General features: G+C 42.5%; 1 protein-coding gene across 3 annotated transcripts in view; it reads left to right on the top strand.

Moving 5' to 3' along the window:
- LOC308555806 (uncharacterized protein) overlaps window positions 1–10674 on the top strand; it is a 40979-nt gene extending 30305 nt beyond the window's left edge. For 2 of the 3 annotated variants that reach the window (XM_081134414.1, XM_081134413.1), the window contains exons 2-4: window positions 964–1090; window positions 6085–6157; window positions 6454–10558. In XM_081134414.1, the coding sequence (XP_080990540.1) occupies window positions 1057–1090; window positions 6085–6157; window positions 6454–7936 (1590 nt within the window). In that variant the 5' untranslated portion in view covers window positions 964–1056 and the 3' untranslated portion in view covers window positions 7937–10558. Of the gene's footprint in view, window positions 1–963; window positions 1091–6084; window positions 6158–6453; window positions 10559–10656 lie in introns of those variants that run through there. The other variant, XR_013998601.1, reaches the window with a different exon arrangement.
- The last annotated feature ends 12808 nt before the right edge of the window (window positions 10675–23482 follow it).

The raw sequence follows: 23482 nt of genomic DNA, 5'->3' as shown, positions 1-23482 counted from the left end.
AGCCATTGAGCAAGAGGTATGCAGCATGCAGAGGCCAGATGCTGCTTGTTTGGGGTTTGTGAACCTTTGAGAGATTTTAAGAAAGATCACAGCATGAGCCAAGACAGGCTTTTGGTATGGAAAAGCCACTGGAGATGGCTTCAGTGGTTGGGGTGAGGTCTCAGTGAATCACCAGGGTGGGGAGACAGTGTTAGTCAGATTGATGGAGACTCAGATATGGCACTCAGCTGCTGGCTCTGCAGGGTACGTGAACAATGGCCTCTGCCAGTACTTCTGTCTGGGAGAAGGCTGCCCCTCTAGCCCTCACCCTGATGCCAGACAGTTCCATTCATGCCAGTATGTCTCTGGCATCTTTTGAGCTGCTGCCCCAGTGCTGGAACTCAGAGGGAGTAAGTCTGCTTAAGTCTGTGCACCAGTTCTTTAAGAGGAACACCTGGGACTCCAGCAGCCCTCTGTCTCAGCCACAATCCCCACTGGTTTTCACAGCCAGAAGTTATAGAGACTTCTCTTTCCGGCACTGAAACCCTGGGCTGGTGTGGGACTGAGACCCCTTGCTCATCAGGGGGGACCTCCCCAGCCGAGATATCCCTCCTGATTTTTAACCACCACATGTGGGTGTGGGACCAGCCCATTCCACATCTCTACTCCTACCAGTCTTAATGTGGCTTCTTCTTTATATCCTTAGTTGTAGGACGTCTGTACAGCTACATTTCAGGTGGTTCTGAATGATGGTGGTTCTGTAGTTCAGTTGTAATTTTGATATGGTTATGGGAGGATGCAAGTATTGCATGATGCTGTTAAATTTATGAGGAAGTGTGGACAGAATAAGTTTCTGATGACCAAGACATAAAATAAATGTTTGGAGACCACAGAATCATATGTAACCTTCCTATAAATTCAGTATAAATCCCCAGTGCTGTTAGATTCACACATCCTACTATATACATATTTGCAATGTTTTAGGACTCAGTGACCTTTGAGGATGTGGCTGTGAACTTCACCCTGGAGGAGTGGGCTTTACTGGATCCTTCACAGAAGAAACTCTATAGAGATGTGATGAAGGAAACCTTCAGGAACCTGGCCTCCATAGGTAAGGATGACAACTTTCTTACTTAATTTGTCAGAGAACAAATTTTTTTTTTTGTTATTGCTTGCACTGCGTCCCAAAAGTTTTGACATGTCATCTTGTCATTCTCATTTATCTCTGTCTTTTGATCTCCTTTTATTTCTTCTTTGACCTTGTCATTTTTTTAGTAGCATGTTGTTTAATCTTCACATATTTGTGGGGTGGTTATTTTGTGGGGGTTTTCTTTTTTCTTTCTTTCTTTTTGCAGTTGACTACTAATTTCAAAGCATTGTGGTTGAAGAATATATTTGGTACGAGTGCAATTTTTTTTTTAGATTTTGTATTGATTTTTAGAGAGAAAGGGAGAGGAGAGAGAGAGAGAAACATGGATGTGAAAACAAAACATTGATCGACCACCTGCACACTCCCCACCAAAGATTGAGCCCAAAACCCGGGATGTGCCCCAACAGGGAATTGAACTGGCAACTGAACCAGCAACCTTTCCGTGCACAGATGATGCCCAACCAGCTGAGCCACATTGGCCAGAGCGAGTTCAATCTTCTTAAATTTGTTGAGGCTAGTTTTGTGATGCAGCATATGGTCTGTCCTTGAGGGTGTTCCATGTGCACTGGAGAAGAATGTATAATCAGGTGTCCTGGGATGAAAGGCTCTGTAAGTGTCAATTATGTCCATTTGGTCTAATGTGTCATTTAAGGCTGATATTTCTTTATTGATTTTCTGTTTAGATGATTTATCTATAGCTGTCAATGGGGTATTTAGGTCCCCTACTATAATTGTGTTTTTGTCAGTGTCTCTCTTTGGTTCTCTTAGTAGTTCCTTTATATTTCGGTGCTCCCTTATTGGATATATATGTATTGAAAAGTGTTACGTCTTCTTGATGTAGTGTTCCCTTTATCATTATAAAATGTCCATCTTTGTCACTTGTTACCTTTGTTATCTTGAAATCTGTTTTGTCAGATATAAGTATGTCTACACCTGCTTTTCTGTGGATGCCATTTGCATGGAGAATCATTTTCCACCATTTCAGTATGAGTCTATATTTGTCTTGCACCTTAGACGAGTCTCCTGAAGACAACATAAGGCTAGGCTTTGTTTTTTTATCCAATCTGTGCCTCTTTTTTTTTTTTTTTTTTAATCCTCACCTGAGGATAATTTTTCCATTGATTTTTTTTTAGAAAGTGAAGGGGAGGGAGGGTGTGGGAGACCAGGGCCGCTGTGAGTAGGGGCAACGGCACACAATGGGTGTTCTTGAAAGAGATCTGCCTAGGAGTGCTGTGAGAAAGACCAGCTAAACGGTCAAATAGCCCCGAAGAATGGTGGCGCCTGCAATCCCATATACCTATGCCAAGTAATTGTGTGCCTGCCCTGGGGTGGTGGCTTGAGCGGGAGACAGCTGTAGGGGAGAAGCGGGAAATAACTTGTAACCTGTAATCAGTAATTGTTTTACTGTCCTAACGTATGCCCCCTAGGAAGTTCTCATGCATACCTGTGTGTCAGTTATTGGAAGATAAAGGTCCATCTTGATCATTGACCTTTATCGCTAACTTATGTAACCTAGCTATTGTGTAGAATAGTATATAAGTGCTTGATGGCAGAAATAAAGTTGCCTGCCTTGCTCCACAATCACTGGACTTGGAGGCCCCCCCAGCCCCTGCTGTCTCTCTCTCTTTGTTTCTTTCACTTCCAGCGTCGTCAGCTTACCCCACTTAGCGGCTGGTCCGCGGCAGGAGGGAGTGGGAGAGAGGGAGAGAGAGAGGAAAAAAAGAAAAAGAAACATCAACATGAGAAAGACACATCGATTAGTTGCCTCCTGCACTCGCCCCAACTGTGGCTGGGGATTGAACCTGCAACTGAGGTACATGCCCTTGACTGGTAATCAAACCTGAGACCCTTTGGTCCACAGCCAATGCTCTAACCACTGAGCAAGACTGTCCAGGGCTACTCTGTGCCTCCTTATTGGTGAATTCAGTCCATTTACATTTAGGGTAATTATTGATTGTATGTAGATTTCCTATAGCCATTTTATCCTTTGTTTTCTGGTAGCTCTGTGCCTCCATTGGTTCTTTTCCTATGCGTTTCTGTCTGTTGTGTTTGTTTGGTGGTATTTTATCCTTTTTTCTTATATTTCCTTTTTTTCCTTTTAAGTTATCTGTCTCAATTTGGGGTTTTTTCTGTGGGGTCAGCATTTGGTTTATATAAAAGAAAATTTCATATATATAGTAGTCCTTTTTCTTCTGAATGCATCTAATCTCCACCCCCCTTTTGCAAATTCAGCTCTTAACAAGTATTTCTTGCACATCAGTGTTGTTTCAAGATGTGGAAAAGGGAATATATTAGTAAATAAACTAAGCATGGTCAGAATTCATCATGGACTTAGAATCTAATAATTTTTTTAAATTTATCTTTATTGTTGAAAGTATTACAGGTGTCCCTTTTTTCCCCCCATTGACCCCCTCTACCTCACTCCCACACCCTCCCCAGGCCTTCACCCCATTATTGTCTGTGTCCGTGGGTTATGCATATATGCATATAACTTCTTTGGTTAATCTCTTCCCACTCCCCTTCCCTCTTCCCTCTGAGATACAACCGTCTGTTGCATGCATCAATGTCTCTGGATCTATTTAGTTTGTCAGATTCCTTTGTTCATTAGCTTCTTCTTAAAGAAGACCCTTCAACATGTCCTGTAGTGCTGGTCTGGTGGTGATGAACTCCTTTAGCTTTTTCTTATCTGTGAAGCTCTTTATCTGGCCCTCATTTCTAAATGATAGCTTTGCTGGGTAGAGTAATCTTTGTTGTAAGTTCTTGCTTTTCATCACTTCGAATATTTCTTACCACTCACTCCGGACTACAAAGTTTCTGTTGAGAAATGAGCTGACAGTCATATGGGTGCTCCCTTGTAGGTAAATAACTGCTTTTCTCTTGCTGCTTTTAAGATTCTCTCTTTGTTTTTAACCTTTGGCATTTTAATTATATGTCTTGGTGTGGGCCTCTTTGGGTTCTCTTGTTTGGTACTCTGCTTCCTGGACTTGTAAGTCTTTTTCTTTCACCAGGTACGGTAAGTTTTCTGTAATTATTTTTTCACAGGTTTTCAACTTCTTGCTCTCTTCTCCTTCTGGCATTCCCATAATGCAAATGTTGAGCCGCTTGAAGTTGTCCCAGAGACTCCTTACACTATCTTCATATTTCTGGATTCTTTTTTCTTTTTGCTCTTCTGACTGGGTGTTTTTTGTTTCCTCATATTCCAAATTGCTGATTTGATTCTCAGTGTCCTCTACTGTACTGTTGATTTCCTATAAGTTATTCTTCATTTCAGTTCGTGTAGCCTTCATTTCTCATTGGTACTTTATGTCAGTGATGATCTTGCTAGTTTCCTTAATAGTCTTACTAAGACCCTTGAGCATCCTTATAACCGTTATTTTGAACTCTATATCTACTAGCTTGTTTGGCTCCATTTCATTTAGTTCTTTTTCTGGAGATTTCTTCTGTTCTTTCATTTGTGACATGTTTCTTTGCCTCCACATTTTGTCTGCTTCCTGGTATTTGTTTCTATGTATAAGGAAGAGCTGCTATGTCTCCTGGAATTCGTAGAATGACTTTGTGTAGTAGGTGTCCTGTAGGGTCCAGTAGCTCAGCCTCCCCAGTCACCTGAGCTGGGCCTTCTAGGTGCTCCCCTGTGTAGGCTGTGTGCATTGTCCCATTGTAGTTGAGCCTTGGTTGCTATTGGTGTCCCTGGGAGGAATTGACCCCCAGGCCAATCAGCTGTGAGGACCAGCTACAGCTATAGCCAAAGAGCTAGTGTGCTGGAGACAACCCTAGGGAGCAGGATTTACTTCATTGGAGCTTTGGTGTTCACTGAGTCTTCCTCTTGAGTGTGTCATTTGTGGATGTTGTAGGGCTGTAGTCCAGCATGGTTGAAGCTGACCACTAGGTACACTGACTCTGGGGCCTCCCAGGAGGTTCAAAGTCAGCCTCTTCCTGTGCCTTGCGGAGGGCCACCCAGCATGAGCTGCACAACAAACCATAGATGGCTGCTACTTGTGCTGGGCTTGTAGGTGCGCAGGAGAGTCCAAGGTATGAATCAGTGCAGGCTGCGGCTTGTGCAAGGCCTGGGGCCGCTGCTGCTTGTTTGAGAGATTTTAGGAAAGTCTTAAGCATGAGCTAGAGAGGCCACTTGCATGGAAAAGCCACTGCAAATGGCTTGGATGAGTTTGGAACTGAACAATTCAACTGGAAATTCAACAATTTATGAGTTTAGAGAGGGGCAGGGTCTCTGGGAATCACCAGAGTGGGGCGAAAGGTGTGAGTCAGGTTGCTGGTGATTCAAATATGGTGCCTGCTTGCTGGCTCAAGGGGAGGAAGGCTCGTCAAAGGAGCAATGACCCCTGCTAGCTCTCTGTCTGGGAGAAAGCTGCCCCTCCAGCTCTTGCCCCAATTCCATGCAAGTTAGTTCCTCGCCAAATGTCCCAGGTTCCTTTCAAGCTGCTTCCCAGCACTGGAGCTCAGAGGGAGTGTGTCAGAGTAAGTCCGTGTGACGGCCCTTTAAGAGATGCTGCCTGAGACTCCCTCAGCCTCCACTTCACTCAGCCTCACTCCACGCTGGTTTTATACAGACCTAAGTTGTGGGGACTTCTCTTCCCAGCACTGGAACCCTGGGCAGGGGGCCTCACTCCTCCGGGAAACCTCCACCGCCAAGATATCCCTCCCGGTTTTAAACCACTGATGCAGGACTGCGGCCATGTCTCCACAGATCTGCCCTGATCTGCCCTGCATCTCCTCCCCTCCTACTGGTGTCGATGCTTCTTCAGTTCCCTAGTTGTAGGACTTCTGTTCAGCTAGATTTCAGGAGGTTCTGAATGATGGTTGTTCTGTATTTTAGTTGTAATTTTGATGTGGTTGTGGGAGGCAGCGGATACCTCTGTTACCTATTCCACCATCTTGTTCTCTCAGAACCTAATTTTTTTTTTCTAATTTCTAATAATTTGGAATTATTTTTCTAGGTCTGCATTTAGGAGAAAACTGGGAAGATCATAACACTGAATATCAGTACAAAACCCAGGAGAGAAAACTACGGTGAGTCACTCAATAAACAGCATTGTTCCACATGAGAATTCTAACATGTCATGGATTTTTAAAAACAAGCAAATAAAACAACTTCAAATTTATTTACCCTTAACCTCATATATTAATATCACTGTTTTCAGAATAGCTAAGGTTAAGTCCTCTTACAGAGCATCAGTATATTGAAACAATTCAGAAAGGACAGAAAACGTTCACTTGTGTTGTAAATTATAAAAATATAATTCCAACAACCTACTGATAAATAGGAAATTAACCAAAAAAATAATAATATTTCTCATTTTTTACAGAAGTCATATGGTAGAAAAATTCCATGAAAGTAAAGAAGGTAATCAGTGTGGAGAAACCATCAGCCAGATTCCAAATCTTAATCTGAACAAGAGAACTACTTCTGGTGTAAAATCATTTAAATGTAGTATATGTGGAAAAGTCTTCGTGCGTCATTCATCCCTTAATAGACATATCAGATCTCACACTGGACACAAACCTTATGAGTATCACGAATATGAAGATAAGCCATATAAATGTAAGGAATGTGGGAAAGCCTTCAGTTACCACAAATCTGTTCACAGACATGAAAGGACTCACACTGGAGAGAAACCTTATGAATGTAAGGAATGTGGGAAAGCCTTCACATGGCTCACAACCTTTCGAAGACACATGATAACACACACTGGAGATGCTCCTTATAAATGTAATGAATGTGGGAAAGCCTTTAGTTGTTCCACTTCATTTCGAGCACATGAAAGAACTCACACTGGAGAGAAACCCTATGAATGTAAACAGTGTGGTAAATCCCTGAGATCGCCTCTAGGTTTGCGAATACATGAACGAAATCACACTGGAGAAAAACCCTATGAATGTAAGCAGTGTGGTAAAGCCCTCAGTTGTCCCAGTTCTTTTCGAAGACATGAAAGGACTCACACTGCAGAGAAACAATATGAATGTAGACAGTGTGACAAAACCTTCAGTTCTCCTCTAGGTTTACGAATACATGAAAGAATTCACACTGGAGAGAAACCCTATGAATGTAAGGAATGTGGTAAAGCCTTCATTTCTCTCTCAAGCATTCGAACACACATGATAACACACACAGGAGAAGGACCTTATAAATGTAAGGAATGTGGGAAAGCATTCATTTGTCCCAGTTCTTTTCGATCACATGAAAGGACTCACACTGGAGAAAAACCATATGAATGTAAACAGTGTGGTAAAACCTTCAGTTGGCCCAGTTCCTTCCGAATACATGAAAGAACACACACTGGAGAGAAACCCTATGAATGTACAGAATGTGGGAAAACTTTCATTTATCGCACAACCTTTCAAGGACACATGAGAAAGCACACTGGAGAGAAACCTTATAAATGTAAAGAATGTGGGAAAGCCTTCATTTCTTCCTCAAGTGTTCGAACACACATGATAATGCATACTGGAGATGGACCTTATAAATGTAAGGAATGTGGGAAAGCCTTCAATTTTCCCAGTTCATTTAGAATACATCAAAGGACTCACACTGGAGAGAAGCCCTATGAATGTAAACAGTGTGGTAGAGCCTTCAGTTGTTACACATCATTTCGAACACATGAAAATACTCATACTGGAGAGAAACCCTATGAATGTAAAGAATGTGGAAAAGCCTTCATTTATCGTACTACCTATCGAGGTCATGTGAGAATGCACACTGGCGAGAAACCATACAAATGTAAAATATGTGGGAAAGCTTTTAGTCGTCCCAGTTCCTTTAGAAGGCATGAAAGATCTCATACTAAATAAAAACCTCTTGAGTGTAAGCAGTGTGGACAAAGACATCAGTTGGCCTTCATTCTTACATGTGAAAGCCCCCTGGAATGAAACCCTGTAAATATAAGTAATATGAGAAAGTCTGATACAAATTAATCCATATATAATGTTCCAGAAAACTATAATATGAAAGAATTATTATAAAAATTATAAATATATTGTCTTTATCAGTGCATTTTTAAAGTGGACTTCTGAACTGTGGATATTTACTACTTCCAAAAATGAACATTGAGGCAATACTCTTCAAGCAATACTAGATAAGATTAATGGGTATTTTCTCCTTAAATAAGTTAACATTTTTCTCTCTTCATTTTGGAGACTGTTTGATCTATAGGTAAACAGAAGTGTATTTCTAATATACAGGTAGGTTTAATTTTTATGATCCTATTGTTTTATAAGTAAGAAGCTATTGATAAATGATATTTTGGTATTTGTTGGGATTTTCCTACTGGCCACCTGTGCCAAGTACTGGATATCCCGTACCCATTATATATTCCATCTTTCTTATGAGAAAACCTACTCTCTTGTTTTGGCCAGAAGACCCTTATTCCATTTTATTCCATTTTCCTTGCTAATAAAAGATGACTTAAATTTGTAAATATTGCAGTTTATTATAGAGTATAGTCTCATGTGAATGACAGTTGACCCTTGAACAATGCAGGTGTTAGGGGTGCTGACCTCCCATACAGTTGAAAATCTGAGTATGACTGCAGTCAGCCCTCTACATACACAGATTCCCAGCCACGGAGTTGATGTTTGGACTGTGTAAGTCAATAGAAAAAAATCCATGAATAAGTGGATCTGCACAGTTCAAACCCATATTGTTCAAGGGTAAACTGTATTTACATATTTTGCCTTTTGCTCTTTGTCATTCCTTCAGGCTGGGACTTAAGTAATAGACTTTGCATTAATACAGACCTGTTATTGGACAATAACATGTAGAATTGGAGATGGCTCTTATAAATTGTGTTTTGTCACCTGGGTAATGTGACAATTTCTAGGATCTGTTTCTTTTATGGTTCCATGTTAGCTGCAGCTGAGGAGAAGAAAGATGAGAAGGAGGAATCAGAGGAGTCAGATGACAGCATGGGATTTGACTTGTTCAATTAGTCTCATTCCCCGGAAAATAAAACCCATTTTACGTTAAGAAAAAATGTTTTCATGTTAGAATTCACCTATATCCTCACTTGTGTGAGATTTGGAATGCAGGGGTACAGGAGGCATTGTTTAGTTTTTGGAGCCACCATACAGGGAGGGAAACAGATGCACAGGAGCTTTAAGGACACCTGCTTCCAGGTAGTTTTTCTGATTCCTTGTTCTGCCAATCAAGAGTATCCTCAAAACCACAATCAACTGCTTAACTTCCATTTTCTCAGAGATGTAGGTTTCCACACATCTTCATAAGTTCCACATCAAAAATCCATCATTGTTTCAATTTTCCTGTAATTTTCTATGTCTCCACCAGGCAACTAAGTTGAACTTTCATGGTTTGGAGTATTCTCTGATACTTGGATTTCCATTGCCTCTAGATTGGATTCATATAAAGTCTAATTAGTAAACACCTTGTTCTGGTAATACTGCTCATGACCATGTATTCCTGATTCCACTATGACAGCTGCAGTGGTGCTGTCCAAAAGAACCACGTTGGCCCTGGCCAGATAGCTTAGTTGGTTACAGCAGCATCCCAATACACCAAGGTCATAGGTTCAATCCCCGGTCAGGGCACATGTGCAAGAATCAACCAATGAGTACATAAATAAGTGGAACAACAATTCCTCTCTCTCTCTCTGCCCCTCCCCCTCCCTTTCTCCCTCCTTCCCTCCCTCTCTCTCTCAAATAAATAAATTTTAAATTTCTGTTTTAAAAAAACCATGTTGGAGTTTGTTCCTCTACTGCACTGTAGTAATTTCTCTGACCCACTCTGTCCATGTGAGAATAAGCACCTTCTTCATATTAGGCAGATGTTTCCCATTGCTCACAGCTGTACATAATTCTGCAGTATGTTTTCAGTTGGTGTTTGTGATTAAAAACTGCATTTTTGTCAAAATCTTTGGTAAGTTCTTAGGAATATTTTATTAACTGTTTTCATACAATTTGTATATAACAATTATTGTGATTTTCATTTCCTGAGCACTTAGTATATTAAAATATCCCATCAGATCAACTTTGTAATTTTGTCAAGTTAATAGTTTTATATTCTCACTCATTACCTTGTGTTTACATGTTTGGTTATTTTTTTCCTCAGGTAAATCGTATTGTTTTTATCCTTTTATAGTTTTTGTCTTAAAACTAATTTCTCAGGCATTTGTTTTGTCAGTGCCATCTTGTCAAAACCCACCAGGATCACACCAGCAGCCTGCAAGAGTAGGATATATTGTACTGTTAATAACTGTAGCCCAACTGGTGTGGCTCACTTGGTTGAGCATCATTCTATGCACCAAGAGATTGCCGGTTCAGTTCCCAGTCAGGGCACATGCTTGGGTTGCGGGCTCAGTCCTCAGTAGGAGACATGCAGGAGGCAGCTGAGCAATGTTTCTCTCTCATCGATGTTTCTATCTCCCTCTCCCTTACACTCTAAAAATCAATAAAAACATACTTTTTAAAAAAAAAAAAAAAAGACTGTAAACCCTAAATGACTGGATTTGTTAGTAAGAGAGTGCTCAAAATGGCATATATAATTTGGGCTTTTGCAGGTACCTTGGTTGCTATTCAAGGAAACAAGACATTTCTGGATGTATTGGATGCTGTGAGGAGGTAAGCATAAGTCTGTCATTGATAGTCAAAAGCATTGTTTTCTAAAAGGCAAAAACTGTAGTAGAGCTAAACCTAACTCATAAGAAACTCCCATCAGTCATGATAAGTGGGCAATTTTGGTCATTGCTATGATTTGAAATTGTTCTCTTTAGAGAGATGGTTAAAAAATACCCTTATTTTTGTCTTGATTCATCATGGTCACTGAACAGCTTTGTCTGATGATGGAAGTGATTGACATTTTTATTTTCAACACAATAAGAGAATGCAAGGCCAGCTCCCAGTCTACTGGAACAGCTTTTGTCTTCCCTATTCATTGTCTAAACATTGATATATTTCCTAAAGTGTATATTGGATGGACACTTTATTATAAAGTAGTACATCAGCGAAAATATATAAATCCCCTTCTTAGTAAAGTTTGTAAAACTTTTTTTGTCTCCTATATGACTCAAATGACGCCTATTTATTTAGGTAAATTGTGAGAGAACATAAACCTAGCAAGGAAGAAAGGACCACTATTCCAATCAAGCTTTTATTGTTCAGAGACCATACTCTTGATGCTAATTTTTCAACATGCCTCATCTACCAGACATTACATTAAAAACATACCTAATTTAGCACAGATAATCAAGGTACTATAGGACTTGGATATAGAGGCATGAAACATTAAGTATCTTGCAGTCCTGGTGCTCATGTTTTTGTGAGAGAAGAGAGATGGTTAACAAATGGTAACAGTTTGGTTTATGAGATGGAAATAAGAGCTTTGATGGGATGTAAAAAAATGTGAGATATTAGGGCAGCTGGGGTGTGTATATACTTTTTCTATGAAGGTAGGAGTCTCAGTGAGTGACTGTTATTGATCACTTGAATTTCCACCATGTACTACACCTTAAACATCGTTTCAGGAACTGCTTTGGTATAGAAAGTACTGCATTCCTGGGATTAACAAAAGATTCCCTATAAAGATACAGACGTAGTTCTGTAATGTGATCATGGATTTGAACATGGGTATCTGGGACTTGACACTTCCCACTAATTTAGGCCACAGATATTTGTGGTGTCTTTTTGTGTTTAAAATTATTTAAGAGAATTTAAATTCACCTTTATTTTCAAATTTTTTAGTATTTGGCATTTTCATTTTACTTCTTGACAGAATACATAACCCATTAAACCCTGGAGTTACTCCCAATTTTAAAAAAGGTTATGTTCATCTGCACTGTTCTAGCCCATCCTGAATTTATTCTATGAATAAAGGTATATTTATGCAAGTCCGCTATGATTTCCTGGTGGAAACACCAAAAAGAGCTATGAATGTTTAGAAGGCAATCATCCAAGAATTAATTGAGGTGACCTGCAGAGAGGGTATCACTTTGAGTAATATCCTAATTTAACATAAAAGGAGATATGGGAAATTTGTAATGCCTTTCTGCAAGAGGAGTAGTTGGAAGCTTTTGGTTTCAATGATCCACAAAGCCCCATAGACCATCTTCCTGTTCACAGCTGTCATTTCCATACGCTTAGACTTCCATCACATGTTAATGGACTAGGAGAACACAAAAGTAACAGCTTTGAGTTTCATTAAAGATCAAAGGAAGGCCAATCTTTGTTGATTTTTTAGTGCCAACCTGTTTTCTTAGCACTGTAGAAATTGTCATTTCATAATTATTAGCCTTCCCTTGATCCCCCTGCTAATCATTCCCTCTTACAAATGAGAAAGTTTAGCAAAGAACAGGTTATTACCCAAACTCACAGAGCTCAGAGTGATGGAATCTCAGTTTTGAAAGCCTAATGTGTGCTGCCTACTTAGCTGAGCAGTGTCAGAATTTTAAAATCAGAAGGACACTGCAAGAAATTACGCACTTTTACAAATACGGCATCAAACTTCACAAATGACTCATGGTAATATGTTCTATTTATATTACATTCTGGAAAAGGCAAACAGGGACCTAAAACATCAGCTTTTGTACAAAGGGGCATAACGAGTGTTCTTTTGGGGTGATGGAGTGTTCTCCATCTTTTGATAGAATTACTATCCTTTTGCAAAAACTCAGAACCACACTTAAAATAGTATGTGTATATGCTCAAAATGATTACTAGAAAACAACAAAAATGCTGTTATATGTGAGGAGAATGTTAAACTTTGCTGAACCTTGATTTTTTACATGTGCAACACTTCTTTCCACCACCTTGGGATACAGCTAAGGAAGAATTGCAGGGCTGGGGAAGGAGATCTTGGTTGCCAATATGCCTTTCTTGAAATCCCATCTAAATTTAGAAAACACCCTCTACAGCCGCACCTGTCTTCATCTCATAACAGAAGAGAAGTATGAGGCCTCCCAGAACCTTTGAGTTTAGATCCCGTTCCTTGGTCAGATCTTTGGAAATACTGTAGTTCTGTGATTCTAAAGCATGTGGTTCTGAACTGCATGTTGTAATTCTCCCTGAGTGCGGTCTGCCCAGGGACATCCTAATTCATGGGCATTAGCATCACGTCTTTCCATGGCCACCCTGAGGCCATTCACAGCTCTCCATTTCCCATCTCAAGCCCACTCTATGCGTGCTTACTGGGAGGCATCTTTAGAAATCCACACCTGTCCTACCCTGGAAAATGTCTCTGTGGCAATACCAGGGGGCTGTGAGGTGAGAGGATGGAAGAACCAGTAGAAGAAATCACATCATGGGACACTTGCCCCTTGGACACAACAACCCTAGGTATTGTATAATTATCAGTTCTGCTAGCTTAGTCACAAAATAATTTAAAATTGACCGACTTTGAGTGGGAAACAAGTGGCTCTAGAATCTGACCAAATAATGAGCACTCCGTTAGCATCTCCCTGACCAGACTCCTATGCCACAGATGCTTTAGCAGCCTCCTCTCATGCCTCCCAGAGTATCTAAACCACTCATGGTGACCGTGGAATTCAGTGCAAGTAACTATTCTCAGCCTAGTGCTAAACATTTAGAGCAGCCACTGCTGGCAATGAAATCCTTCTGGAAATGGAGGCTGTCATAGGCCCTGAGCTGATGATCAATGCAGCCAGCCTTTCATTTTGCCTTGGATCATGAAGTCAGGACCCCTCATATATATATATATATACTTGTATAGTCCTGAGTTCACCCCACAGGGCTCCTCATTGAAAAGGTGGGTACCTCTAATGTATCCCTCCTACAATCGGAAGTGTGTTCCCGTCTTCAGAATGATGCAGTTGTGCTGGAGGAAATTGCCGCTTTTCTAGATTCATTGGCCATTTGGGAAGTTCTTTGGGATCACATGAATGACCAGGAGAGTTCATATACTGTGTGGATCCTATGCCACCACACCTGATGGAGCCCATTGTTGAGATGCTGCATTCTGTCCCCAGAGCAAACAGGCCATCCCCGATCAAAGATTGCACCCAAACAACAGCTTGCTTAGTTAAATTCCTGCAGTTATGCTAGCACTACAGGATGCCCTGGCCAAGAGTCAAACTCATCTGCATGTTTTTACAGATCCTTTGGCAATGATCTTGCTGTCTGGTCCCAATAGCAACAAGAACTCATCCAAAGTCACCCCTTAGAGTGACTCAATCAAGGTGACTCCTAACTCTGCACATATTAACCCTCAAAGTGCAGAGGCTCATTTCAAAGTTCAGGGTGATTAACTGATTCAAATTTCTGAGACTACCAACAGCTCAGACCTGATTATGTTAATCATGGCCCTGTGAGTCCCTGAAATATGAAATTATTTAGAGACCTCTACCTAAAGCTCTAGGCAGAATGAAAGGGACATACGTCCCACCTTTGCCATGGCTAACTTAGTGGCTGAACAGTGCACCTGACGTGAGAAAATACCACTGGTAATATAATCAGTGGACATGATTCCCAGGCTGAGGAAGGGATCCCAACAACTAATGGAAAATAGACTTTATAGAGCCCCTCACCCCCTCTGCAGGGCTCCTTGCTATGCTCTGACCATAGTATATACTTATATAGACATATTATTTATCCTATCAGACTTGCCACCAATTATGCCAAAATGCACAGACTCGCCAAGACATTCTAGGCATTGATGTGATCAGCCAGATTCTAAAATAAAACAAAACAAAAACTGGGTTCTAGAAAAAAGCATTCAGTGGGACTTTTGCCTCTTATGACTCCAGGCTACAGCCCTCAATGAGCCAGAATGGCTTCCTAAGACAAACCATGCTAACTTCTAAATAAGTCTTACACTGTTTGAGGCACATGTTAGACCCCTCCCCCACCCCAGCCTCCATGTATGGACCCACTATTCTGTTCTGATCATCAGGCTTATTGGCAACTTACAAAGACCTTTCTATACCAGACATTTCTGTCAAAGTGGTCATTATCACTAGCCTTTTGTTTATTATAACAGGGCCCAGTAGCATATACTCTTTTATCCCACCCCCAGACCTTCCTCCTAACATCTCCTGTATTCTGTACCCTAGGTGTCAATATTTCATTTTAGGAACCCACCTTCAAAACACCCTCTGGCTCATCTTAACACAAATGTGCTGTTTTCCTACCAGTTGCACTCATTGTTATGGGAATCATTGGCACTTCCCTGGACAGTGTTGTTTGATGTGATCCAACAAACTCATATCATTGATCCCAATCAAGAAATACCCAAAACACACTAAACATGTAGCAGACAGCTAATTTTTTAGAGGTTTTCCATGAAGGGAAACTCTCCCTGGGCAGCCAGGGTAGCTGATGACCACTTGACTTTGGACTATTTATTAGCGTCCAGCAAAAATTATGTTCCTTTAAAAGAGCTGCCTGCTGCATGTAAGTAGGCTGCACTTGCAAGGTGCCACCAATAACTTAATAAATGAGACAACAGATGAAAATAACCAGTCACATTATTAAAATACTTGAATGGAACTCCAGAACCCCACTAATATGTTTTCCTGCATCTCTCTGATGCTGGGATCACTGGATCCAAGTGCTTTCTCACGGCTTCCTCATCCTATTATTGAATGTTGCCTGTGCTATTGACTTGGATTTTCAGATTCATATTCAAAATAAAATTCATGCAAATGAGATATAGCATATTTCAGTCAACACAAATATCAGGAATAAGCTTTAATAAAGACACAGACTCCATCTTCAATATCTGATTGTTAATAGGCTTTGTAAATCCATCTTCCCTGCCTGGCCCACACAGATAACCGAGGCTTACAATGTTCGTTTTCTTTTGTGCCAGTGGTAGGTGTGTCAACCCTTGAAAACCCACAGCCTCAACTTGTAGACACATTGAGGCCTAACCAGCTCTCTGTTTCACTCAAGCCATCTAGACAAGCTTATGTTGCCCTACATCCCTGTACTCACTTGAGCATCGTCAGTCTTGATGTGCAAACCCATTTGTGGTAGGGGGTTGACTCTGCCCCCATAAAGACAGTCATAAAACAAGGTCGCCCTTGGGAAATGTTTTGTGGTGAGGAACAGGAGTTCAGGCCTGGGAATTTTCTGAGAAATATGAGGAAATTTATCCAAATGCAGAGATGCCAGTATAATAGTCTGTTTAGATGCATTGGTTATAACAGAAAAACCTTGAACCTACATAAATGGTCACTAACAGTAGAATCAATAAGAGAAAATCCTAGAGTCTCACAAGGGAGAAACAGCAACGGAAGTAAATGAGTAGCTTCTGCTCTTATATGAAAAGAGCTTGACGTCATCAGTTATATTATTACAAGAAAAAAGCTGAATAATCTAAAGATCAACAACTGTTCTCAGATCCATCGGAGATTTGAGGTTATAGGGTAAACCACTGCCCTGAAAACTGGAGGGACAAGAGAATATAGAGAATGACCAATTACTGGGAGCAAAAGCTACTGGAGCCAGAAGCTGTAGTAACACATGAATAGATGAATTGCTGGAGACACAGTATCGACTAGCTTGAGAATATTCTGGGGTCTAGTCATAGGGTATCCCCAATAATTCATGAATTTACCTCCAGGACCACAAGCCTAATGCTTTATAAAGTTAAAGGAGAAAAATATTTTGAAACATTCTGTTCTCTGTACCTTATGTTATCTCTCAAAGAAAATTAATTTGCCAAAGCCTTATCTGACCTGGGGAAAGGGCAGTGAGCCAGCTCCATCTACCTCCAGCGTTTCTGTGCAATAAAAGAGGAGAAAAAATAAATGCAAGTAAACTGTTCTGAAGTTCACAGCCCCAAGGATCTGTCACATCAAATAATTACGGCTTTAATCATATTGTTGTAGAATACCCTTGCCCTCCCAAATACCTTATCACCGTATTAACAGGAATCCAGTTTAATAAGAGTGAATTACAACTGAGCAAACTAAGGAATGAGTTTCTAGGGAAACCCAAACAATAAGGGAGAAAAATACAAGCACCCTAGAGGATACTGAAGCCCCTGACACCTAAAGTTACAGCAAACAGGAATCGAACTTCTATTCAAGAAAATGTAAAATCTCACACTAAAAGCCTATTTAACTCTAATCCTATTACCTGATATATCATGTTCATCTTTCAACAAGAAATTACAAGACATGCTAAACACAATAGAAATAGTAAAGAGACAAAACAAGCCATGGAAGAAGTGTGAGCAGGGGAGAGACAAGAAAATACCTTTGGGACAGGAGTGGATGACTAGGAATTAAAGGCTGGGACAGGCACCCATCGCCCAGGTGATGAGTGTCTGGCCCTGAGTGGTGGCCATGGGAATGGCAGAAGTGAGAGGAAGAGAGGCATTGGGGGGGAGTACTAGGTGTGGTACTCAAATGGTAACCCCATGACCCAGGTTGGGAGGAACAGTTTAGGGCAATTGGGGGTATGTCAGGAGTTCAGTTTTGACCTTGCTTTGTACATGCCCTTCTTTCTGCCCAGAATGACTTTTCTTATGGTGCGTTCCTGAAAAACTCCTACTGGTCCTTGAAGGTGGTGCCCAAAGACCCCTCCTCTGAAAACCTTTCTGGAAGCCAACAGACACAGTTTGCAATTTCCTGAGAAGACCGGGCTCATCAGGTTATCCTGCAAACATCCGACTTATCCCGCCTCATCCCTCCCCTGGGAGTTTCTCTAGGACGGTCCTTGGCTGGATCCATTGCTGGACCCTCCGCACCGCGCTCAGTGGGGCTGAGAAGCAGCTCACCAAAAAGGAAGAGCTGTCGGCCCGATGTCGCTGCAGTTCAGGCTGTGACCACGAGGGGGCAACAACAGGTCAAGGGTCCGAAAGGCACACAGGCTCAGGCGTTCAGCTCCCTCCCCTCCCTTTTTTTTTTTTAAATTTAATGAGTAAGGGGGATAACCCCCCACAGCACAGTTTTTTCCATGTGCTCCAGCCACCCAGTGGCGGTGCCCCTCAGCGCAACAGCAAGTGTTAAGTCATGCAAAACCTAAATTAGATCAGTCCCTCCTCTACGCTGAATTCGCTGAATTCGCCATCGAGCCACCTCACTGGGGATAAAAGCTTCCTTCCCCGCAGCCCCCAAGGCCCCACGCGATCTACCCGCCCCCGGCCCCACCTCCATGCCTTCAAGCCCTCCCACTTTCCACCTTGCTACGTCTGCTCCAGCCACACTAGCCTTTCGGTACCTAAAATCAAACAAATTCATTACAGTGTAGGTTTGGGGGCAGATAAATACCATCAGAGGACCTGGAGTATGAACGCAGGCAGACGGCTGCAGAGCACCCAGGCTCGACCACTTTTTTAAAAAATATATGTTTTTATTAATTTGAGAGAGAGAGGAAGGGAGGAGAGAGAGAAACATCAATGATGAGAGTCATTGATCGCCTGCCTCCTGCACGCCCCTTACTGGGAATCGAGCCCACAACACCGGCGTGTGCCCTGACTGGGAATCGAAGCCAGGACCTCCTGGTGCATGGGTCCATGCTCAACCACCGAGCCACACCAGCTCGGCCAGTCTTGACCACTTTGAACAGCCATCCAGAGCACCAACTCTGGGTCCTCACACCCCACCCCCGCACTGCAGGCTTACCTTCCCTTGACAATCGTCCACGCTTTCATCAAAATGGCTATTTAGGTAAGTATTGTTTTCCTGATCACAAAAATATTACCAGTTTGCTGGAGACGGAGCCTGCAACAGAGGCACGTGCCCTTGGCCGGGATCAAACCCCCTTCAGTCCGCGCAGGCCAACACTCTAATCACTGAGCCAAACCGGCCAGCGGGGAGGACAACACTCTTAATTTGGTTCCTCTTGGCACCAGAGTTTCCCCTTGGTGTGTAGAACCAAGCACTTGTAGTTTTGTATCAAGATATAGTGTGACTGATTGATAGGTAGGTAGGTAGATGTAGACAGTGATAGAGAGAGAGATAGAGGTAGACAGAAACAGAGAGGTAGATAGAAATATAGACAGATGATATAGATTTGTCTTTGACTTGCTTTTTTCCTTTGACTTGATCTTAAAATCACAGCTTGGAATCCATCCTCCAACCCTGTCACTCTCCAGATCAAGTGCCCACTCCATAGCTCCAGGCTATTGTTCCTATGGCCCCTTTAGCCTCTGTTCCCCACCTCCTGATACCTCCCACTGGCTTCTGGCCTCCCACTCTCCCCACAGCACCCGTGCCAGTCTGGTGCCCACCTCCCTTCACTGACCTGTGCTTGTCAGAAATAATGTTAGCCCCATGCCCACATCTGCCCCTACTGAGTGTACATTGGGGGTCCACTCAGACCTGCTTTTATGGGAACTCTTGGTGGGGAGGATGGGGCAGGGGCGCTTGACAATGGTACAAACTGAGGAGTGGGCAATGGGTGATAATTGTGTCAGGATAGTCTGAGGAGCTGGCATTTAAGCCAAGTACTCGATGACAAGAATATAGGAGTGTGGTCCAGTAGAGAGGACAGTAAGTGCAAAGCCCCTGAGGTGGAAATAAGCTGTCCTTAGTGTGACTTGAGCACTGTAACCAGGTTGAGAGAAATGCAGAATCTAGTCAGGGTTCACTGAAGTTTCTCTGCGTTTCGGTCACATCCGGGGCAGATCATCAACAGAAATACCCCCAATGTAAGAACTGAAGCCAGCCGTACAGGAGTTCATGGAATCCATTCAAGGCATGAAGCCAGGAGGAGGCAGGGGAGGCTGAGCATTCAGACCAGAGGGGATAGGGGTCCTAAGCAACCACCTTTGTGCACCCAGATTCTAGATGCAAGAGAAACACAACAGGAAACCAGACCAAGAAAGTTCTTATCGCTGGGGGGGGACACAGACCAAAAATAAGATGTATGGTTTGTCAGGTTGTGATAAGGGTGACAGAGAAAAATGCAGCAGAGGGAGTCAGGTGGGGGTGGAGAGGTGCATTTCAGGGAAATTGAAGAAATTTGAATACAACAGAACGGGAGCCACGGGGTTGAGGTGGGGGAAATCTGGAGAGGGAAGAGCCCTCTAGGCAACTGGAACAGCAAGTGCCAAGGCCCTGAGGTCAGAGCATGCCCCTATTCCAGGAAGGGTAAAAAAGGCCAGGGAAGTGGTAAGAGCAGGGAGATGGGCGGAGTGGGCAGGGCACAGAGGTGCTGAAGTGAAACTGGACAACAGTGGGTCCAGGCTGCCTGTCACCACTTGAGCCAATTAAGCAGAGACAGTGTTGAATCGAATATGAGCATTTATTCCAATATTGCTGGCAATATGGGAGAGCAGTAATGGTCATCCACGAAAATCTGCGCTGCAGCCCCGCCCCCCCCCCCAAGCCAGCTGTTTCTATTGGGTAGAAGGACAAAGATTACATGGGAAAGTAGGAATTACAGTCATGGGGAAGTAGGCAAGGTGGGCTGGGGTGGCAAAGGGCTCAAAAAGGGCAGGTGCCTCAGGGACCAGATTACAGACATTGCAGCTAGGGGTTGCAACGGGCAGGCACTCCAGGATTCCATTGTTTCGGGAACAAGGTTTTAATCTTTCCATGATGATAGGCAGTTCTCAGAAAAGGAGAATGGACCACATTCCAAGGGTAATTCCCAGGTCCGGGGGCATACAACTCCCAGCCAGGTTAGAAGGTGTTTTTTTAATTAAAACAGAACAAACACCGTTAACAGAACATGATTAATATTTCTTATAACTATAGCTAACAGAGTCAACAGAGCATGATCCACATCTCTGCCCCTAACAGGAGGAACTCGACCATGGGATCGTTGTGGAAAACAAGGGAGGACTGGAGAGGGAGGGAGGCTCTGAGCCAAACCCTGATCTACCCTCACAGAAAATCAGAAGAACAGGGCACCTCTGGGCAAACAGAGGGAGAACAGCTTATTCAGTATCCGGGAGATGACGAGAGAGAGCCAAGAGTCTCCAAGTTTTACTGCACACTCTGCACAAAGTATGGTTTATTTTAGTCATGTGCACATGTTTCTGTATACTTTTTAATTTTAAAAAGTATATAGAAAATGTTAACACTTTATAAAATGGTACCACTAGCATCCCATTTTTCTGAAGACAAATGTAGGCATAGAAAAGTCAACGGAAAAGAAAAATTAATGATAGTGACTCTCCAGGCAGAGGTATTACTGGACAGAGGTATTACTGTTTTCTTTGTGCTTTTCAGAATTTTCCAACTTTTCTATAAAGACGATGTATTACAATAAGATAATAAATATAATTTTGTGTGATGTTTAAAAAAAATGCAGAAAGCATAGATTGCCCCCTAAAATACTCCTGTACCAGCCACATGAAGAAGCAAAATATTTGGTCCTAATTGGTTCTGATAATTTCTAATTTCCTTTTTTGTGAAAGAAAACAGTAGGGATGAAGTTGAAGCCCCTTTCCCAACCCCCTTTGTCCCAGAGCCCCAATTTCACTCCCCTGCTTGTCTCCCCAGAAAACAGCCACTGCCCTGAACCTGAAGTGAGGTCTGTTTCCTGTGTTTACATTTGACCACAGATATGTTAAGAGGAAGTCTGTATTTGTTCTGCTGGCAAAATAAGTAACCAGGCTTTTTTTTTTTTTTTTTTTTTTTAGTTAATCCTTACCCAAAGGATATTTTTTTTCCTTTGGTTTTTAGAGAGAGCAGAAGGAAGGGCGGGAGGGGGAGAAAGAGAGAAACATCCAAGTGAGAGAGACACATCAATTGGTTGCCTCCCGTACACACCCCGACTGAGGCTGGGGATGGAACCTGCAACCCCGGTATGTGCCCTTGACCAGGAATCAAATCTGAGACCCCTGGGTGCGTGGGCCAGCGCTCTAACCATTGTGCCACACTGGCCAGGGCAACTGACAGGGCTTTTTAAAATATATATGTATTTTTATTGATTTCAGAGAGAAAAAGGGAGAGGGAGAGAGAGAGAGAAACATCAATGATGGGAGAGTCGTCATTGATCGGCTGCCTCCTGCACGCCCCCTGCTGGGGATCAAGCCCACAACCTGGGCATGTGCCCTGACTGGGAATCAAACTGGGATCTCCTGGATCCTAGGTCAATGCTCAACCACTGAGCCGTGCGGGCCAGGCATGACAGGGCTTTTTAAGCAAAACTCCAAACAGTACCTAAATTATAAAATGGAAAGAGAATGCCCCACTTCACCCCCAAAGAAAGGAGAGTAATTAATACCTAGAAATAAATTTCTCTAGCATGTCAGCCCCAGCAGGGTGGGTTTTCCTATCTGTCCTGTTCACTGCTGTGTCAGCCAGTACTGGGCAAACAGTGAGTGCTTAATATATGTTGTAAACATTTTTCAATTTTTTGGATTATACCCATTTTCAAAGTAAAATGTTTTAATTTGGGATATTTTAGATTTACAGAAAGGTTGCAAAAAATAGTGCAAAGTGTTTTGATATGCTTCTCACTGTTTCCCCTATAGCCATAGCCACCTGTAACTACTAAGAAATTATGTTTCTGCCCAGCCAGCGTGGCTTAGTGGTTGAGCATACATCTATGATCCAAGAGACTGAGGTTCTGCTCCTGGTCAGGGCGCATGCCCAGGTTTCCGCTCGATCCCCAGTGGGGGGGTGCAGGAGGCAGCTGATCAATGACTCTCATCATTGATGTTTCTGTCTCTCTCTCTCCCTCTCCTTTCCTTTCTCTGAAATCAATAAAAACATATTTTAAAGAAAAAGAAATTATGTTTCTTAGTTGTGTTACAATTCACAAAACTCCAGGCTTTATTTGGGTGTCACCATTTTTTGCACCAATGTCCCCTTTCTGCCCTAGGATCCCACATTTCATGTGTCCTCATGTCTGCTGGGTCACATCCAGTCTGTGAGACTGCCTCAAACTTTTTTCTTTTTCATGCCTGGGACATTTTTGCAGAGCAATGATCAGGTCTGCTGTAGAATATCCCTCAATTTGGGTGTATCTGATATTGTTCTCATCATTAGCCAGTGGTTACCGGTTGCTGGAAGAAATCCACAAAGGTGAGGTGCCCTTCTCACTACATTATATCAGGGCCACGTGGTACCAGGTCGACTTACCACTAGGATGTTAGCCAGGACCATCTGGTTAAGGTGGTGTCTGCCAGGTGTCTCCACTGTAAAGTTCCCATCTTTTTTTTTTTTTGGTCCATACTTTATTCATTGGATGAGAGTCAATAACTCTTTTGAGCCCTGTCCACCACACTCAAAAGGAGGCTGGAAGAACTGAGTTCCAGCTCCTGGAGGAGCCTTTCAACTTACATTATTTGGAATTCTTTCTAAGGAAGATCTGACTCATTTGCCCTCACACCCATTTTAAAGACCAGGAGACTGAGGTTGAAGACTGCCTCACTGGAGGGTAGCCCAGCCCAGGGTGAGGCCCTATCCAGCGCTGGACCGACGCTGTGGTGCCCCAAGTGTGAAGGCAGGTGGCGACTCTGGGCCT

Source organism: Miniopterus schreibersii, assembly GCF_964146895.1.
Source record: "Miniopterus schreibersii genome assembly, chromosome: 4".
NCBI classification, from domain to species: Eukaryota; Metazoa; Chordata; class Mammalia; order Chiroptera; family Miniopteridae; genus Miniopterus; species Miniopterus schreibersii.
Note: the sequence above shows the minus strand (reverse complement) of the source record. Positions and strands in the feature narration are given on the sequence as shown.